Genomic DNA, 21529 nt, shown 5'->3' on the forward strand with positions numbered 1-21529 from the left:
CCACACACAAACACATGTTTTTCCCGCAGAATTTTTCAACACAACGAGGTGCTTTTATGTCTGCAAGTTACATCTGTAGACCGAATTCCAGTACCTCAGAATTCATTACCAAGGACTCTGCCGTTCTTACCAGGGACCCTCTTTTCTGTGGACTAAAAACCCTAACACGTTGGCAATGAAGAGACTTACCGGGTCTGCGAAAGACTTCTCTGAAGATTCCTGTCAATCGTCGCCGCCGAGAGGTGCTGAACTGGACTTCGCTGGCCAGGTGGATGAAGGTCGCTCCCCAGGGCTTTTTTCCAGCCGTGCACAGATTTCGGCGTCTTCAACACCACTCGGATCAGCGAGCAGATTTCTTGGGATCCCGGACGATCCCCCAAGAAATGTTGGGTTCATCAACATTTTACACAAATAATTTCGTCAGACCTAGGTGTTGTCTTCATCAGGCCAACGACTCCTGCAGGAGGGCGCCCGAGACACACACACAGGATGTGTGGCCCGACCTGCGCTCTCGCTAGAGTTAGCTCTGCCTTTTATTGAGTTTAAGTCTTCAACATCTTAATTGGTGGAGTTTACACAAATTCATAGCTTCTTAAAGAGTACGGGATATCTCATGATACTCTGATGACTTCAATAAAACAGGGATATTGTTGAAAATAGCAGTATGGTTGTCTCATGACTTTAGTTTATCAAAGACGTAGTCTTGGTGCGCATGGGATGCATATGACTCATGGCGCACTCATGATTTTACTTAAACCAAGACATTTGTCTGCTTCAGCCATCTCATGATCTTCTCATGACTAGCTAACCAAGGAGTTTATTGTTTGACGCGACTCATGACTCTAGTCATGTGCTCCTTAGCCAGCCACACGCTCCCAAGTCATGAGCACAAGGTCGAACTGTCACATACGGGAAGATGTTCCACACTAAGATACATAGAATCTAATGACAATATTTGACATATTTCCCAACAGACTCCTGCTAAAGACTGAAATTGACATAGTGAGCCCTATTCAGTCTCAGTCGCCACCACGGGGTCAGTGTAGGGCGAAATAGCAGCACCCTCAAATGGATAAAATTGGTGTTTTTAGTACCATGTGCTCTTTTCCGGAACCTTAGTTCAAAATACGCTGGTCTTTTAGTGATCGAGAGAGCAAAGACAAAAGATCTGCAGGTTCTACAGTATTATCAATTCGAGCTCCAGCCTGGTCATGGGAGGAGGATTCTTCGCATCTGCGGCCCTTTCCCAATGTTTTTTTTTCTTTATTCCCAGCGGAATTTTTTTAGTCTTCCTTGCCCTCCTGTGGGGTTAAGATCAGGGAATGTCCTCAATATTTGTCAACGGTGAGACTATTTTGTCATTCAGGACTTTATAAATAAATTTGACTTTACTTTGACACGTAGAGAACTTTGTTTCAGCTATGGAAGTTTTCAGCACCCTGGTTAGCACGTCCGCCTCACGGTTCACAAGTGCAAGGTGCTGCGGTTTCCTCCATCATTACAAAAGCATGCATGGCAGGCCAATTGACCGCTTCAAATTGCCCAGAAGAGTGAATATGAATGTGAATGGTTGTTCGTCTGCGAGGTTGGGTGGTGGCCATTTCAGGGTGTACCTTGCCTACTGTCCAAAGACTACTGGGAAAGGTTCCAGCACGTCAGTAACCCCCGTAAGGATAATGCAGTTCAGAAAATCGATGGATGTTCTTTTCGAAAGTGTTTGCAAAAAAGTTGAGTTGATTCTTTGCTTGAAACAATTTTCTGCAAAATGTCGTTAAATTACAGGATGGATGCAACCACAATGTGTTTTATGACAGGAGGCAGAATATAGTTTTTAATTTGTCGTGGTGCCTTCTCTAAACAAAACTAGTTATTCTTTAAAAGGAATGGGGGGAAAATGCTGCAGATATCAGATATATTATTTAATCAATATTAAACACACTAGTCCTTATTTAGCCCCGGAACAGTGCTTACCCTACATGCATTAATTTCACTAATTTAATGAAATGATTACGGTCACACACTATCAAGGCTGGTGAGGTTTTTCAATACTTATGGGTACAGTGGTTAAAACTTGGTTCTGAAAGACAAATGTCTGGATTCGTTCAAAGACCCAGAGAAAGATCAGAAGAATGCTGACATACTGGATCCAGGCAAACTTGATGGTTTCCCAGAAGCCAGGATAATAGGTGAAGGCAAACAGTTAAAGAAGTAATGACTATGCACACGTTCACACATTATAAATACATTTTGTATAATACTGTAAAACAAACAGATTTGATGTTAATTGCATAAGAATAAAAAAAAAAACTTAGATCAAGTATACTATTTATGAAAGGATATCTAATGACCTCCACAGGGTAGTGAATGTCTGCAATAAGATGGAAAGGAGAACCAGCAGCCCGTCCAGTAGTCCACACCAGTGTGGGACAGGAAAGTACCGTGGTCACTGAAATAAAATGTTGAGTTAAAAAATAATTTTGAAGAACAATTTCATACAATAAATATACAATCGATATAAAATATAAAGAACATGTGTACGCATAAAACATTAAACATAACAAATCTTACACTACAATACTTGGAACTTTCTGCTGCAGCTGCAAGCTTCCCCTTCTCAATTTAGTTTTAAGGTGATCATCCTTTTGACTGGACATTTGAGTTACAAATGCATTGATCCCCACTGACCAGCACCCCTCCAGTCAGTTCTCAAACTCTGCTGATCCAATGGAGTGATTGGAGCCTACACTTATACAATCACTCAAGGACAAGCATAATTTACATGTTCATATCGTCAGCCACATAGTAAAATTGACCAAGTCATATTTTCATATTTAATAAAAAAACAAGTCAAGTCAAGTTTATTTATATACCTAAATCACAAGCAAGTCTCAAAGGGCTTCACATGTACAAAAATTGACAATTATTCTCAAACATCCCTTGATCTAAAACACCCAGGAAGGCAAGGAAAAACTCAGAAAACCCCTATTGGGGGAAAAATGAGAAACCTTGAGAAGGGACCACAGATGGGAGGATCCCCCTTTCAGGATCACCAGGCTGCAATGGATACAGAGAGGGCACATAAAATACATACTATAAAAAATCAAAGAAAAAGTGGATGTCCAACTCAAAGCGAAGAGCTGCAGGAGGTGCCCTCGATTGTCCTGGCAGTGTCTTCGAGGAGGATAATCCACTGCTGTTCCCTCATCTTAATTGGTCCACGAGAATCCAGACAGCTGCTGTCAGCTTGGGTGTCACCTAACCACCTCCCCGGCCCAGGAGGGGATGGGGGGAGGGAGCGAAAACACAAACTCCAGCCGAATCGGCCACTACAGGTTAATTAAAGGTGTCGAGTTACATGGTGGATAGGATGGTAAAAGATGGTGCTGAGTGTGTATTGGATTTGGCCCAGACGAATTGGCTAAGATGAAATTCCAAATTTCAAAGCTTGACATGGAAGACCTGAAGAAGGGGGCCTGAGTAGGGGTTACTTAAAAGTTAGTTCTTCAAAATTAACTATTGTTAAATTGGTAAAGGGGAATTTGTTGGTTGAACCAGTAAACCTCCATTCCCGTTCCAAATTTCACCAGAAGATGGTGCCAAAGTCAGATTGACCTAACATAGTAAATTAATAGTTTAAAAAGTCATCGATTAGATAAAGACTTGTTCTGAGGCACAGCAACACACAATTTTGGATTATGTTATATTATTTTGTTTTGCTATAATATACTTTGAAACTACTTTAATATTTTAATTTGCTAACTAGAGAAGCCCATGCTCATCGTTAGGTAATAAGAATGAGACATGTTAATCACAGTTAGAGTAAGCTGCAATACACTTTATTTTATTCTGCTTTGCAATATTGTATAGTTAGTAGCAACTTGAGCAGCACTGATGTTTCATTTACACATAAATGTATTAAGAGTTGAGTAAGGACAAGGGGTTGACAGTGATACCGTGGGTGGAAGACTGCAATCCCACGCTTGAGCTTGACCTAGAGGTCACCATCTTGTCAAAATATATTTTGAAGATGCTTGAGAGTTTTAATCTGCTAACTAGGAGAATCCACAATCATAGTTATGATTGTGTTAAATTGACTATTGTGAAAATATATGTTATTATTGTCATGATGTTTAATCAGTATCAAACGTATGTAATATTGATGTTCCATTTACATATGAATGTATAAATGTGAGCGAAGACAAGGAGGCGGAAAGGGTTAATGTGATACTAAGTGGTGTAAGACTGAGATCCCACACATGAGAGTGACCTCTGTCACGTTCATCCAGTTGAAGGCTAAACAAAATGCTCTTTGACGGAGCACAAGTCAGAGAAAAAACATTTGCAAATGTCACGTTGACGGACAGTTGACAAGATTTGGGAGTGGGAAACAGGATGAAGCATCCCTGAGAAAATTATTATTTCCGTGAGAACACGGTCACCTCATCTGCTTGAATCCGGTTGAGACCAGCCAAGATGCAGGTGCAGTCTATTCTGGAAGCATTTGGGTCATCTGAGGCCAATGTATGACGTTATGGAAAAAACTGTTATGGAAATAGTACCCACGAACTGGACTGGTATAAAACGTTCGTTCGGACAAAGAGCATCGCTCTCTCTCGCCCGGTGGGCTCTCCCCATCATCTCGCCCCTGACCCAGCCGTAATCCTTCTGTTCTGTTGCACAAGATAAGAATAAGCAAGGCAAAGCAGCAAGCATACTGAGCTACTGCTCAGTAACATTATGAATAAGTACTCATTAGAGAACGCATGATAACATATATATACAATTTTTCTAACATAGATTTCATTCTTTCTCAGATTAACCCAAGGTCCGTTAAAATGAATTTATACTATCTTCAAATTGGACTTAGTCAAATTTTAAGCTTAAAGACAGGCTAGGAGATGCAGACCTCGGTGAGAGGAGCCGTTTTTCGGACGTCGTTATCTCCATTCTTTAAGCCAGCTTGTTCTTTTAAACAGAATTCAGATATTAGAACAAGGAGAACTGATCACTCGACCTTTCCACCAAACAGCATTTTAGACCTCAAGCCTCTTACCCTTTTTTACTATATTTTTGAGTTTTCAATCAAGAGAACTTCGAGACTGTATAATTTTTGCTCTATTGAGAATGGTGAGTGGAAATTATTGTTAGTTGTTCGAACAATTGAAACTTGTAATCCTCTTTCTTGCTTATTCATTCAATTTCTACTTTATAATCATTTAATTTTGCTTAATGATTATTTTGATCTTTTATGCTTTAAAACTCTTTTGCTTCTCTATCATACTAATACTTTAAACTGTTCAGTTCTTTTTTAAATGAAGACAGCTTTAATCCTTGACATCAGGGAGTGTTAGAATCTGGTTCGAAACCGTTAACTTGAGCTCAGCTAGTGTGGGTGCACGCTAGTGTAAATAAACAAGTTCCTGCAGTTTTAACAAAGACAGCTAAATCTATTCCGAGCGGTTAAGAAAAGCCCCAATCATTATAGGAAAGAAGAGCCGCTGAAACGGCCGCGATCGAGGAGATCCTGGGTCTCGACAAAGTAGTTACTCAACCTTCGGGTTTCTTTGATTTCAGCGTGACTGGCATCCGGAAATGACGGAATTAATCTAACAATAGATTAGTTACCTGAACAGCGGTTAGACTCGGAACGAATCTTCTTTCCGTACCGGCTTAAATCAATTCTCGTCTCCCCTACAGACTGCGTTACTGCAGAGGGGCTAAAGTACAGAATTTTACACTTTAAACGGAGAGCCGGTCACTTACATCAGATAAGTGCACGATTGACAAAGGCCATATCATAGAAATGTCTTTAAACGTGTCTTAAATGTTTCTACTGAGGTAGCAGTTCTAATATCCATTGGTAGGGCATTCCGGAGCCCGAATAGAAAATTCTCTAGACCGTGCAGACATTTTTTTGGCCCTCGGGGTCACTCAGAGTCACCTAACCACCTCCCCAGCCGGGGAGGGGTGGGAGGGGATGTGGGGAGGGAGCGAAAACACAAACTGAATGAATTGTATTAAATATTTTTCGGGGTTATTATCCCTGCAATGACTGTGTTTCGCCAGTAGATGGGGAAACGCCTGCCCGTACCTATACTCGTACTCAGTCAGTAGTACGGACCCAGCGCACTCCACGCTGTATGTTCTATCGGTGCCGAATTTCGAGTGTGAGCTGTGACGTCAGCATTTGCCTCTGTCTGGGCTAGAGAGTCAGAAAAATGAATGACTGAAAGTGTGAACTCTGCCATCGACCCACCTCCTCGGATGTTTGCATCGTATTACAGCAAGTATTTTTGCTCAAATGCGCCCCGGACTCTGTTGCTAAAAGGGGTTAGCCATGATATTGCATTACCCACAATGTTTTTGGTTACATCACGGATGACCTGGATTAATATTACTGTGTATGTGCGTCATGACTGCTCATAGACAGCGGCTGAAGCACAAGTTGAGGCAGTTTCAAGATCATAAATCACCAAATAAATACCGTAATTTCTGGACTATAAGCCGCTACTTTTTGTTCAAGTTTTGAACACTGCGGCTTGTCGTCCGGTGCGGCCTATCTATGGATTTTTCGTGATTTTTGTGATGACTTGATCACTTTTATACACTCGTAAAAAGGCTATTCATGTGTGGCTTATTCATGAAAAAAAAAAAATAATTGCCTCGAATTTTTGCTGGTGCGGCTTATAATCAATCAGGTGTGGCTTATAGTCCAGAAATTACGGTACATTAATTAACAACACGTCAATGATCAAATTAATTGTCAATTATTTTGATTGTCCACGTCATTGTGCTCAATCGCCTAATTTTGGCAGCTCGAGTATGTATAACCTAAGATCATGAAGCACCAAATAAATACATTAATGACATGTCAATGATCAAATTACTAAATGATCAATGATTTTGATTGTCCACATTGTTGAGCTCAGTCGCTTAATCTTGGCAGCTCGAGTATGTATAGCCTGAGGCAATTGCTGCCTAGTAGAGTTTGAACTTGTGAACGGTACATCCACTGACAGTAGTATGACAGCTTTTGCAAACTGTCTAGGTACAAAATTCATATTTTGCATGAAATATCAGCAGTATTGAACAAAACCATGAGCTATTTTAAACCTTACAGTTACGGCCCTGGTAGCGCCTCATGATGTTGTCGAGATCATAGGCACTTGCAAAGGGGCTGGAGCCTTGAATCACAGAGACCTTGAAAGAAAAGAACACAAATAGGAAAATTATTCTGAGTGGAATGCATTCTCTTTGGATTCCAATTATTTGAGTCCACTACATTTTTGGTGAATCTGATGTTTTTGTTTGACTGCTAACTCGTCTTGCGTACACTGACCAGTGCTGAATTTTCAACAAAATTCAAATTGACATTGCAATGTAGTAGAATGCTAAAATTTTGGACGTAAAAGTTGTCTGCTTCATTTTGGTCGGTGTGCTTTGTTTTATGTGCGGGCGTGTACTACAGAAGGCTCAATTTTTTTTCCTATGAGCAGCAGTTTTTCTCGCATTGTCGTCCCTTGGCTTCCACAGTTGTATTTTGGCTTCACCTGTGGAGCAGCTATCTTGGACAGAACATTAGGTACAGCCGGGGTTTAGTCAGAATGTCCAGTTTTTAGTGCAGTTGATGAGTTTTCCGACTGTGCGTGGTCTTTAAACACACCGTGGGCATATTGCAGAATGCAAATGAGAAGAAAACAAAAGGAAATAAGGTTAATTTCTAAAAATGGAAATTTACAAACACAACGGCCAGAGGTCGGCTTGTTGGAAAGATTAGCAGCACTGTATTTCCAGCTAGGAGGCCGACTCTTCAGCTGAGTGTGGTCGTTTAAACCACCTCCTTTTTGTAGAGGCGGTGAAGGTGCAACCCCAGACTTGGACTTCAAGGGAAATGTAAGTTAAATGAACCCTTATCCATTTCAATTGACTATTTAACAATGTATGAACAATTCAGCTTGACTAAAGACTCTTGGACCGCATCGTGTTTGCGTATGTTAGTGACTGGTGAAAAAAATAGACAGACGTGACAGGGCACTTCAGCTGCAGAGAGGCTGTTCATTTCTCTTAAATCAGCCACGGAGAGGCTAATCCTTGTGATATGGTGAAGTAGAGATGTCCATGTACATTTTGGTGCCAATTGATAGCTGTTTTGGGATATTTTAAGCGATAGTCTGTACAATGATTTCCAATGGGGGTCTCTTCATTCCGTGACGTCATCAACTAAGACACGGAGAGGAGGGGTGTGTGGCCCTATTCCTTATTAAAAGTGGGCATTTTAAAAGCGTTTTTTTGTTTCATTATTTCACCAAAATGAATGGACAAAATAAAAAACGCTAATATTTTTCATTTCCCTGATAAAAAAACAAATATACATAACCTGGGCTAGTCAGTGAAAAATTATGCATCCTCCGATTACCCTCCGTTGAAAATCTGTTCATCTTCTTCCTACCACTAGTGTTGGGGAAATTACTTTCAAAATGTAATTAGATACAGTTACTAATTACCTTTACAAAAAGGTAATTGAATCACTAATTGAATTACTCCTTCATAAATGTAACTACTTACTAGGAAAATAACTGTTGCATAACCTTTTCAAAAACGTTCAATTGTGTAAAATAATTCAGATCTTTGAGCAGGTGTCAATACAGTTGCATAGAGTACAACGACATAGACCAGTACTTCATTTAAATTAATATTGTTTGAACAACCATGTAAAATAAGCATAAAAAATTGTCACACACCTTCCAATTAAGTGTGCGTGGGGGGGGGGGGGGGGGGGGGGGATGAAGGGGACGATTTGTTGAACAATTCGTTTGAACGAATCTTTTGAGTAAACTGATTCTAAAGATTCAGTTCACCTAAAAGGACTGGAATGCACATCACTAGTCAAGTGGCATGGAGGTTCAGATGGTGTGTAATTGGGTATTGGATTTGACCCAGGCAAATTGACAATCCTAAAACATGTAGTAATTCCAAATTTCACCAGGAGATGGTGTTAAAGCTTGACATAGGGGTAACTTGATGTGAACTAATAAATCTAATAAATTAAATTGTTAGCAATTGGGAGGACATGACCTGTTTAAATACATAGAAACACCCAACTTTGGAATGTGATTTTGCTTTGCCATGATTTTAATCTGTAACAGCTGGAGCAATATCATCATATATGTTAAAGTTAGAAGAACCCATTATTATGGCTAATGAGGATTATCTGTTAAGTTGACTGTTGTGAAAGCATGCTTTATTCATGTTGCAATGTTTAATCGATATCCAACATGTATTTAACATTGTTGTTCCATTTTTACATGAATGTATTAAGTTGAGAGGTGACATCAAGGGTTAATAGTGATACTAGGGGTGGTAATCGGCTGAAAGAACAAGCAAAACAGGAAAACAGCTGCATCCTGTAGCAGAGACAAGTCATGCGCAATGGTTACTGTTTTGAGCAAGGTTGCCAAGGCAACCAGTGGTTCCCATGCAGGCATAGAGGAAGTGGGATGAGGTCATGCATTCCTAGCATACCAAGAACGCCATGCATGCCAGGCATTCCACACATACCAATGAGGTCATGCATTCCATGCATTCCAAGGATGCCATGCATACCAGGCATTCCTCTCGCTCCGATGAGGTAATGCCAGAGGAGCTGACGAGCCTATAAAAGCTTGGTTTCGGACGAGAAAAGGGCTCTTCCCCACCCGGGCGATGGCCCTGACGCTGCCTGGAGTAAAGCACGCTGTTTGGACAAAGATGGATTTTTCATTCTTTATAAGATTGGACCGAAATCTACGAAGATTAATTTCTAGTCTTCGAATTGGACTTTGTCAAATTTTAAACTTCGAGGAAGGCAGAGGAGACAGTTGCTTCTGTGGCAGCAACGGGAAGACGCCATTGTTAGGGCGTTGGCTATCTCCTCATCAGCAGACATATCCTCTTTTTAAACAAAATTCAGATTTTTGGAACTAAAGCGAATTGATCACTTATTCCACCAAATAGTATTTTATACCTTTTGTCTCCTCTTTTGCCCTGAGATTGGTGAGTAGAATTATTGTTGTTTGTTCGAAATATTGAGACTTGTAATTCTTTTTCTTGCTTATTAATTAAATTTCTTCTTAATCCTTAATTCGGTTATCGATTATTTCACATTAACTATGTTGAGCATGGTTTTATGTGCAGTAATTAGAACTTTAGATTTTCTTTATTTCCATATCATAGTCATTCTTTAAATCCATTCAATTATTTTTAGAGTGAAGACAGCTTTAATTCTTAACATCAGGAATTGTCATATCTAGTTCAAAATAGTTATCTTAAACTCAGCTCGGGCAAGTGCGCGCTAGTGTAAATTAACGAATATCCGCGTTCTTAACAAGCTTAATTTACCCGAGAATTACCAAATTGCACCTAATCCTTTATGGCTGTAAAAAGGACGTGGTCACTCCAACGTCGTGTCGTGGAGAGAGAAGGAGAGCAAGAGAGAGATTGGTTTACTTTTACTGTGTTTAGACTTTTACTTATATTATTAAAGTACATATTACAGTTATTGCTCTGTACTGTATTACATTACAATAAAGGACATATGACAGTTATTGTTCTGTATTGTAGTACTTCACAATATAGAATATAGCATTACAGTTATTGTTCTGCACTATATTATACCACAATAAAGAATTACAGTTTGCGTTTCTTCTTTTATTTCTACTATACATACTACGTACTATACATGCACAAAACAGTGGAGGAAGGAATGGTTATTAAGGGTTTATGTAGCAAAAATGTTGCGGGGGGGTATAAAGCCTTAACATGAAATAATAATGTTTCTACTTTGTGGATTTTTGTTTTTCGCGGGTGGTCCTGAAACGCATCTCCCGCAGAAAATGAGGAAATGCTGTATTCTTTTAAAGAACACTTATCATGGGAAATCAACTTTTTTGCTTTTAAAATCATTTGCTTGTGTATCTGGAGTATCTATCCCTCCAGGTGCTGCAGAGATACTGTTATGATCGTTTTGGGGGACTGTTTTTTACTCTGTTTAGATTTCTCCGTTTTCTATGACTTTATTTATCTACTACGGGGCGGGACAAAACAAACAAGGTAATGGGTGTTGACAAACGGAAAGCCGAGTAATAAACATGGCGGATTTGTGAACATGTTTGTTACGAATCCGCCATGTTTATTACTCTGTCAGACTTTTGTAGTCCAAACAACTCAAGGATGCCGAAGTGGAGAGATCAAAATGTTCCGTTGTTGGATGCACCAATCCACACAAATCATTGCACAGCATCAGAACCTCAAAGAAGTGCCTGGTCAAATTTCATTTCTCAAGCAGTGTTCCCACATCCCCCACCGTCTGTTGTCTTCCGGGTTAGAGCAATGCTGGCGTCAGATCTGTTGACTGCCGCTTCCGTGTCCGTTACTTGTTTTTCGTTTTTCCGTTCTCAGTGCACCCGTCTCTTTTTTTATTTTTCTCCTGTTGTCTTCCGTCCACCTCGCATTCCCGCAGCTCCGCTCTCACCAATCTGTTTCCTTTCCCTTGGACTACCAGCTGTTAGCCAGCTGGCCAGAACCACCACCGGACCCTCCTTCCTCCCGGCTCTGAGCCTGTGGCCGCCTGCTCTGGAGTCGACGGCAGCTCCGGTCTTGCTCTCTGGCCATCCGGCAGGCGTCCTCGGGGGACGGGCTCCACTCCCTGCGGGCTCGCCGACTGTGGCTCGGCTGTGTGCCGCCGTCGTGCGTTGGGGCCTGCCATTCGTGCGGGTGCAGTCAAGGTCGACCGGCATCACCACCTGGTCCACTGCTGCTTCCACAAGAGGCTGGGATCCTTTGCCGTTACCACTGCATCTGGACTGTCTTTTAACCGGCACTTCCCCGACGGCACACCCATCCCCTCTTTCTGGAATACCAACTCCCCCGTCACCCCCACCTCCCGTACTGCCAACCTCAACAATCTCTGCTCCCACCCCTCCTGCTCTTCTATCCATCTCCTTCGCATTACTGACCGATGTCCTGTTATTAACTTTATCCTATTGCCCCCCCCCCCCCCCTCATTTGTCCCCACCCTTTTTATTCCCTGTAAGCGTTTTTGGGCCATTGAAAAGCGCTATATAAATTAAATGAATTATTATTATTATTATCTGTGGGCAAAGTCCTGCTTGTTAAGGAGTGTTTCAGAAATCTTTTGTCAGTATAGAGAAGGATTTGCTGAAAGACTTCATTTTGTTGACGGCTCAGTTCCTTCAATCTATGGAAATGACGGACACAATAAAGCGGTAGGTTTGAGATGACACAAAAGTAATAAACTGTATGTCACTTTAATAATATTGTGTGTCTACACTCGTTTTCATAACATTAGTCAGTCTTTCTGCTGAATTTGGAGCTGTGCGCTCTATATTTTCACTTCTTGTGGGTGTATTTTCAGTAGTTGTATCAGATGAATTGCATCGAACGTGCTGTTTTATTCTTGGGGAACACTAATATGTGAAATGCATTCGTTAACTTCTCACTAGCACTAGCATGAGCTTACTTCGTAGCTTGACTGCAGTGCTTGTTTACAAGACGTTCATAAATATTGTGAGGATTGTGTGTCATGTATGATTGTATGGACAAGTCTTCTGACATTGATCTATTTTAATCAAAAAGTTTGCGGCGCAAGTAAGCGATACCTTGTTTAAATAAAGCAAAAAAAAGTAAACGCTACCTCGACTAAAAGAACTACAACTGTTAGGGTTGATAGATTAGTTTGATCCTATGCTTATGTTGGAATGTAACCTGTAACAATTAAACTCGCTTGTCCTGTCTTAACAAAAGTAGTAGAACAAAGTGCTAAGATCTTCTGAACTGATTGACTAGCTGCAGAGGAAGCAATCAAAGTTGTTTTGTTTACACAACATCGTGAAATACCCCCTGCTGTGCTTTGATCAGCAGGCCAGGGGCTTCGGCCCCATCCTGTCTACTCTGACCCCACTCTCACCCCCGCTCTGTTTCTCTCAATAAAAATGCTCCTGCAGGAGGCCTGAATCAGACTTCATTCGATCATCACTATCCACACAGCGACAAATGGACTCTCCACCTACAGGTGCTTAATAGGACTTATTTGTCTCCTGTTTGATTCTTGCAAAATAAGTTGGAGTGTGCACAACTCTAACATTTTGGTGCCGAAACCCGGGATCCTCATACCCACCATCTGACCGGCGAAGGAAGACAAGGCTGTACACCGTCGACGGGCCAGCATTCATTAGGAGGAACTGGTAAAGAAAGACCTGGGAAGGAAATTCTTCACTGGGCCAGCATCTTTGGTCTGCCTTCGTCTGACAGAAGTGGATTGACGGGATCCGGCAGTGCAACGAACCAGGGGACAAGTAAGTTAAAGCGCCAAAGATACGGCTTTGGTTTGTCGGAGCTATGAGATACAGCTTTGGTTTGTCGGAGCTATGAGATACGGCTTTGGTTTGTCGGAGCTATGAGAAACGGCTTTGGTTTGTCCGAGCTATGAGATACGGCTTTGGTTTGTCCGAGCTATGAGATACAGCTTTGGCTTGTCCGAGCTATGAGAATACGGCTTTGGTTTGTCTGGGCTATGAGAATACGGCTTTGGTTTTTCCAAGCCATGAAACAGTTGGGATTCTAGTCCCAGTGGAAGGAACGGGCTAAGAAAAAACAGAGCTTCTTTTTCCTAATTGAAGAAGGGCGTAGATTCTTTTTTTTTGTCCATTTTTCTAAGCTGTTTGGAAGGGTTTTACACCCATCCTGAATAGGCCTAAAAATAAAAAGCGCTTGAGTTTGTGTGGTTGAGAGTGTGACTGGTAGGATAAATTGACTAAAAAGCAGTTCTAGCATTGATCCATGGCAATAACACAGGCTAGTAATTTGTTGAAAGGTCAATTTAAACCTGCATTGAGGATCCTCAAAGAAAAAAAAATATATATATATTTTTGGACAAAAAAAATAAATAAAAAAATTGGAAAAGCTAAAACTACTAAAATTAAGATGGGGAATAAAAACGGTAAATCTCTAACTCTTGACGGAGATGAGAAGTACATGGCGAGTAGATTTATTAGTTGTATGCAATACATGCCAAAGTGGAAGAAAAAGTATGGTGTAGAAGGGAAGTTGAAAGTTGAAGTGTGGAAGATAGTGGTTGAAGTTTTGGAGGACAGTGTCGCTAGGACGTTAGGACTGAAAAAGAAAGAAAAAGAGAGAGAAGTGAATTGTGCTAGAGTGTGGTTGAAAGCTTCACAAGAAAGAAGAGAACAAATCCAAAAGACAAAAGATAGAAAGTTGAAAAGTGATGAGGCCGCCATTCAATTGAGATTTGAAAAAGAATTCTGGGTACATAGTGGCATCCCATTCAATGATGCAGATGAGAGTGCTCATCAGAAACATCTTAAAATTGCGCTCCTCAATGGTTTCCCCCCTGACTTAGGCAATTGGGTGAGGAAACACTTGGTGGAAGCGGACACTGCTTGGTTTAAAAAAAAACATGCAGTGGCCCAGAGACGCTGACAAAGGGATTTAGAAAGGCAAAAGTTCTGATGTATTTCATCTAGATGATGATAATGATCTAAATGAAGATGCAACGATCTTCTTCCAAAGTTCCCAAAGGGGGAGAGGAAGAGTTAGATGCCAACAAGGTCGCAAGCCACCATTCAAATCAAAACCCCCACCAGATTCAGACAACTGTCGGAACTGTGGGAGACGAGGACACTTTGCACGAGGGTGTCGTTTTGCAAAACAATACCAATCAAATGGTGGAGGAAGGGGCAGAGGAAAAGCCAAATTTTCAGCATGACGAGATTCCCCCCTTTGATCTCCTGTGCTCCCACAGAGGAAGAGATAGTGGATATCCATGCAGCATGGGACATTTTGAATGCTTTAAAAGAAAAACCATGTTACCTTAAACATTGGAGGAAGTGAAGTAGAGTTTTTGTGTGATACCGAGGCTTGTAAAACAGTAATAAAATTATTAGAGCTCCTGTCCATACAAGAAGTATGACAATGCTGTTTGTATGCCCAATGACAAATGACCAGAGATCAAATTGTGTGTGTACACTAAAGTTAAAATTTGCAAATCAAGTGGTAAATAAATACAACTTGCTTCTAAAAGATAAATGAAAAATTAGAATGTGCTGTCCTCGTGTGCGTGGGAGGGACCAGCTCATGATCGACCACAGGAAATGGCCAGCCTGTGACGAATCATTGGTGCTGGGACCTACCTTTCGCGCGCGAGAGCTGTGCATGTGTGTGCGTATATGTTAAAATGATGAACATTGGCTAAAGTTTTAGTATAAAGAAATTTGCTAGACTGTGGTCTATCCAATTTGCACCACAGAACAGAAACGATTTTGAAAGATAAAAATGAGAGGAAAAGAGAGAAATCTGTTTGCGAGCAAAAACTGATCCACACTAGTGCATGTTAAGTGTCAAGCCCTCATGAGAAATTCGAGAAAAACAAAAACAAAATGACAGAACATGCTTTCAGGAATTGGAAGAAGCAAAATTGTGAATTTAAGACATTGTAATGCTACATTTAATAGGAATAATGGATTGGTTGTAGGAGACCCCGGGGACGACCCAGGACGTGCTGGAGAGACTATGTCTCTCAGCTGGCCTGGGAACGCCTTGGGATCCCCCGGGATGAGCTGGATGAAGTGGCTGGGGAGAGGGAAGTCTGGGAGTCCCTCCTAAAGCTGCTGCCCCCGCGACCCGACCCCGGATAAGCGGAAGAAGATGGATGGATGGATGGATGGATGGATGGATGGATGGATGGATGGATGGATGATTGGTTGTGTTACAAGATTATACAAACTTCTATATGCGAGTTAAATCTGAGAAATTGAGTTCTTTGAATTTAAAAACAAAGAAAAATTCTGAATAATTTGCCAGCAGTTTTTTTGTGTTGAGTTTTTTTTGGATTGGTGGATTGATCTATCAGGAACGTTGAGTTGAAAATGGTATATGAATGTTGTGTGGGGGGGCATGGGTGAATTGGGACCAATGTGATGGACAGACTGTGTGTGAGATGGGAATGAGCATTGATGAATGCTTACCTGAATGAAAGGAAAATACAGGTTGGATGGGTGAAGTTGTTGGTGACTGCTATGGAAGGTTGGTAGAGCGACTTTGAAGAAAGAGTCATTTTAAGTAAGTTAAATGCTGAGAAAAAAAACCAGGTTGTTTTTGTATTGATAATTAACTAGAGAAAAAAAAACCTGGAGAACCTGTAACACATGCAGGAGATGTGTGAACTGGGAAATTGAGAAGGGTTTTGGAAAAAAAAAAAGTCAAATTAAATGATGATAGAATCATATGTCGTAAAGAACACATTGTCCCAAAATATTTGTCAAGGTGTGAGGCATGGGCGTTGCCAAGCCTCAGAAGGAGGGGGGGAGTAGGACAGACAGTGAAAGATAGTAAAAATACAACACTTTATGACATATGGATTCTCTAATACATGTGGCGTCATACCATTAAGTTAAAATTTCCTCAAGCTTTTCAAAGTTTTGCTGTAAACAATTGGAAGATTATTGAAAAATGACTAAAGAAGCTATAAGGAAGTGGTGTATGTGTTTGGAAGGGCACGCGCTTATGCGCTTCCCCGGCTAATCAACATTTGTTTGACTGATCAAAGGAACCATTTGCTACAGGTTTTAACATCCATTCCCCCAGCCCAAATCCGACCAAGACCAGAGAGTCTCCTTTAAAACAGGAGGCAATAAATGGGATAGTCCCTGTCATAAATGGTCTTTGGTTCAGAGGAATCATTAGGAAGAGCTGAAACTCTTCCTGCAAACACTCCTATCTGCCCATTTCAAAAAGGGCAATAAAATTGACTACAAGAGTTACAAAAGGCAGATGAAGAACAGTCCTTAGCAGATTACGTGATCAGAACGCTTAGACTGACAAAGGTGTCAAATGCAAATTTACTGCCACCTGATCTTTCCTCCTCACAGGTCGTCAACCCCATCAGGCCAGGAGACTGGGTCTACATCAAGGTCATCAAAAGAAAGAACTGGGCCAGCTGACGGTGGGAGGGACCATTCCAAGTTTTGCTGGCTACCCCCACCGCAATAAAGATTTCTCAACGGCCCAGCTGGATTCACCTCAGCCACTGCAAGTTGCAGAGAGTGCTGGACCCCTAATTCGGAGTGGTGGGGAAGGCTGACTACAAAGGGGCCTCATCGTTCAGGGTGGGGCATCTCAATGTTGGTGAAGAATCCATCGATCCCCACTCCGCTAGGCGAGGGGATGTCCCGGTGTCTCTGCCATCCTAGTAGCAACGGGGCTCCATATGCCAGATGGATCATCTGCTGCGTTTTGGTTGGAGCGTGCGATGGTCTATGGACTCATCTGAACAGACCAAGTGACAATGTTGACCGTGGAAAACGATGGTCACACGATGAGAACTTTGAGGACTGGTCATGGGACCCCAAAACCCCATACAAAACCAACACTTGGTACCGGTACGTCAAGTTCACTGTGAGATCACACACACAGGAGGGTTGCTATGTGTGTTCCAATCTTCCTCCTTCCTCTACACAAGTTCACTTGGAGGCCAGAGCAATGAATGTCACTGAAGCAAAATGTATGGCATCCATGGGAGGAGTTGGACATCAACACCGTGCTGTCACAGTCAGTGATGCCGACCCTTCCCGCCCTGGACTTGCGGAAGGTACCTGTGATCAGCTTTTCTGGACAAATCTCAATGTGACTGTTAAAGGACGAACATTGCCGCAGGTGGCCTACACAGACCGGCCTGGAGTGAACTATATGTGTTACATACAAGGAAATGAGACCCACAAATGCATTGACAGTGACTGCTCTCCAGGTGGAAACTGGATGGGAGCTTTGAACATCACCGCTGAGTGTCAGGATAAGAGAGCCATTTCAGGTGGTGAGGGCTCTCCGACCAACATGGCTGCACCATCGAACGGAACATACTTCATACAGAATGGCTGGTGGCTTTGTGGTCACAGGGTTTATCCGATGCTGCCTGCCAACTGGACAGGAGTGTGTGCACCAGTGTGGGTGACAGACCACACCTACAAGATACAACATCATCAGCTAACAAAAGCACACAACTCTTCTGAACGTCGACGCAGGGCAATTGCAACCTTTGACCCCCACGACCCTGTCTGGGGTGCGAATGTTCCAGACGATCATAAAGTATGGTCCGTTGGAGACAAAGTTGTTCATGTGCTTTTTCCTTGGATCGGAGTTGGAAAACAATCACTCTTCATCGAGACACTGAACTATTGTTTTAATTCCTTTGTGAATCTCTCACTGCAAGTCAACGATGGACAAAATAGAGAGATTCAGGCTATCAGGCTGATGGTCTTGCAAAACAGGATGGTTCTGGACTTGATGACTGCAGCACAAGGTGGTGTGTGCCACATCATTGGGACTTCCTGTTGCACATACATTCCGGGAGATAATGACACGCACATCAAAGATGCCATGGACTCATTGAAGAATTTACAGCAGGCCATGGCGGAGGATAAAATCCCACATCAATGGGATTTCTTTTCATGGCTATTCTCTGGCACATGATGGCAGTTGCTGTTGAAACTTGTGACTCCTGTGCTTGCTGTGCTGGTATTGTTGTGTTTATTTACGACCTGTGTTATCCCGTGTTTGAAGTCTGCTGTGACAAGGGTTGTGTCTTCTACCATGGCACAAGTGCATATACAACTTCTAGGACATGACGGATCTGATGACTATAATGTGCTGCGAAACGTGGATTGCATAGATGCTGTTTAGCTCAGCATTATTTTATGAAAACTTGATGATTTGACCATCAAAATGCCTTGCAAGTGATGGGTACAATGATGTATTATTTGTGTTTTTCTTTTTCTTTTATTATTATTTTTATTGATAACATTCTGGTCGCCTAAGGCAGAGGGACCGTGTGAGGCTTTTCCTGCAATTATCTGGCCGCAGGTTTTTCACTCATACAATAACTTTGGACTGGAGTATTGAGGAACAAAAAACTCATCTTCACTAGAAATTATTGCTGTCATTGTGTTTTCTTAATTGTGTTTGATTGATCGGGGTTGACATAATCATATGATAATCAGGAGGGATATGTTAGGGTTGATAGATGAGTTTGATCCTATGCTTATGTTGGAATGTAACCTGTAATAATTAAACTCGCTTGTCCTGTCTTAACAAAAATAGTAGAACAAAGTGCTAAGATCTTCTGAACTGATTGACTAGCTGCAGAGGAAGCAATCAAAGTTGTTTTGTTTACACAACATCGTAAAAGACCCCCTGCTGTGCTTTGATCAGCAGGCCAGGGGCTTCGGCCCCATCCTGTCTACTCTGACCCCCACTCTCACCCCCGCTCTGTTTCTCTCGATAAAAATGCTCCTGCAAGAGACCTGAGTCATACTTCATTCGATCATCGCTGTCCACCAAGCGACGAATGGACTCTCCACCTGCAGGTGCTTGAAAGGACTTAATTGTCTCCTGTTTGGTTCTTGCAAAATAAGTTGGAGTGTGCACAACTCTAACAACAACCATGTTGACCGGAAAGGCAGGCGCACATCTTGCGGCCTGGGGTGTGTGGGGTGTAAAGTATCTCATTTGCATTTAAAGAGACCGCACTAAAACGGCTTGCTCTGACCCGCACCTCAGAACAAGTAGAAAAGAGGGACCTGTTATGGCATCAAAACGAGGAATTTGGAATGTGTGTGTGTGTGTGTGTGTGTGTGTGTGTGTGTGTGAGTGTGTAGGTGTGTGTGTGTGTGTGTGAGTGTGTAGCTGTGCGTGAGTGTGTGTGTGTGTGAATATTTTACCTCTAAAAATGCAACTATTACACTTAAAAGAAGAGCAGATGAATTCATTTGATGACAAAAACGAAAATATCGATTCCTGAAATGACAGAAGATCAGGAGGACTTCTTAAGCACTTGAAAATAGCAGATGACATCAAAACTAGTAGAGGTAACAAATAATCTCATTATCTGTCTAAACTTCTGATGGAATAATAACCACAGCTTGTTGTAGACAAAGTTCCTTATACAGTGAAATATTTTGCAAATATCTACACTCTAAAACATAGGTCTCAAACTCAAGGCCCGGGGGCCAGATACGGCCCGCCACATCATAGAAGACAAACTGTGCATCAAATTTGTGTGTCATTACTAGAATTGCAAATTGTCTTCACTTAATATCATTTTTAAAATATTTGACCGGTTTTTACTCGTCTAATTTGAAAACGAATTATTTGTCAGTTTGTTTTTTAGCTTTTACTGTATATAATATGAGGTGCTCATACATTTATTTGGGTTGACAGTCAGAATGGCCCTCCGAAAGAAGCTATGACTACAATGCAGCCCGCGAAAAAAACGAGTTTGACACCCCTGCTCTAAAAAGTCATTCAGGACCTTACGATATATCATTGAAGTAAAAATGTACATTATGTTAAAATCTCTGAAAATCAAGAAGCTGATTATTTGAGTTGGAAATATTAAAATAAATGTTGAAAAATCCGACAGTTAGCTCTTTGAATGCCAAACATTTTCCGAAAAAAAGCCCCTAAAATACCAGCCGAATTCGAGTATTTTCACTCATTTGTAAGGCCTACAGAATATTGTGTGCTAGGCATATATATTCTCGCATCTCGCCCATTTGTACATTCTTACATCAGGGATAAGGCCCCAACGGATCACGTGCTCAGTGAATGTCTCAGACAATGGGCATCAAGGGAAGATGAGGTGCTGGAGGGACCATCATGGGAGGACAAGCCCCTCCATGGGATGTACCACCGAAACATAGCTGAAGTGGCTGATATCCTGAAATCCTACCAATGGCTAGAAAGAGCTGGTCTGAAGGACAGCACAGAGGCACTGATCCTGGCTGCACAAGAACAGGCCTTGAGCACCAGAGCAATAGAAGCCCAAATCTACCACACCAGACAAGACCCCAGGTACAGATTGTGCAAAGAAGGTCCTGAGACAATACAGCACATAACTGCAGGGTGTAAGATGCTGGCAGGTAAAGCATACATGGAGCGCCATAACCAAGTAGCTGGAATAGTGTATAGGAACATCTGTGCAGAGTATGGACTGGAAGTCCCAAGATCCAAATGGGAAACACCTCCAAAGGTGGTAGAGAATGACCAAGCCAAGATCCTCTGGGACTTCCAGATCCAGACAGACAGAATGGTAATGGCGAACCAACCGGACATTGTTGTGGTGGACAAAGAGCAGAGGAAAGCCGTTGTGGTTGACATAGCTATCCCAAATAATGGTAACATTAGGAAGAAGGAACATGAGAAACTTGAGAAATATCAAGGGCTCAGAGAAGAGCTGGAGAAGGCCTGGAGAGTTAAGACTTCAGTGGTACCTGTGGTCATTGGAGCACTAGGGGCAGTAACTCCCAAACTGGAGGAGTGGCTGAAACAGATCCCAGGAAAAACATCTGACATCTCAGTCCAGAAAAGTGCAGTACTAGGAACAGCAAAGATACTGCGTAGAACCCTCAAGCTCCCAGGCCTCTGGTAGAGGACCGAGCTTGAAGGGAAAAAGAGACCACCC

At 41.9% G+C, this 21529-nt stretch overlaps 1 protein-coding gene and 1 long non-coding RNA gene across 5 annotated transcripts in view; one reads left to right on the top strand and one right to left on the bottom strand.

Annotated features, from left to right (window-relative positions):
- Positions 1–433: 433 nt before the first annotated feature.
- Positions 434–21529, bottom strand: part of tmem231 (transmembrane protein 231) — a 70977-nt gene continuing 49881 nt past the window's right edge. For both annotated transcript variants that reach the window (XM_088379890.1, XM_088379891.1), the window contains 3 exons: positions 7119–7200; positions 2341–2446; positions 434–2186 (listed from right to left, as the gene is read on the bottom strand). In XM_088379890.1, the coding sequence (XP_088236016.1) occupies positions 2024–2186; positions 2341–2446; positions 7119–7200 (351 nt within the window). In that variant the 3' untranslated portion in view covers positions 434–2023. The remainder of the gene's footprint in view (positions 2187–2340; positions 2447–7118; positions 7201–21529) is intronic.
- LOC148395935 (uncharacterized) lies at positions 9450–19446 on the top strand. Of its 3 annotated transcripts, none has more exons than XR_015859259.1 (4): positions 9450–10032; positions 11540–12263; positions 13002–13352; positions 15548–19446. It is a non-coding gene; the product is annotated as an uncharacterized LOC148395935 (long non-coding RNA). The 3 variants fall into 3 exon arrangements; XR_015859258.1 differs by having other exon boundaries at positions 9452–10032; positions 16944–19446; XR_015859260.1 differs by lacking the exon at positions 11540–12263 and having other exon boundaries at positions 9455–10032; positions 16944–19446.

The sequence above is a fragment of the Syngnathus floridae genome, chromosome 6 (genome assembly GCF_059516105.1).
Source record: "Syngnathus floridae isolate MCC-2025c chromosome 6, RoL_Sflo_1.0, whole genome shotgun sequence".
NCBI lineage: Eukaryota > Metazoa > Chordata > Actinopteri > Syngnathiformes > Syngnathidae > Syngnathus > Syngnathus floridae.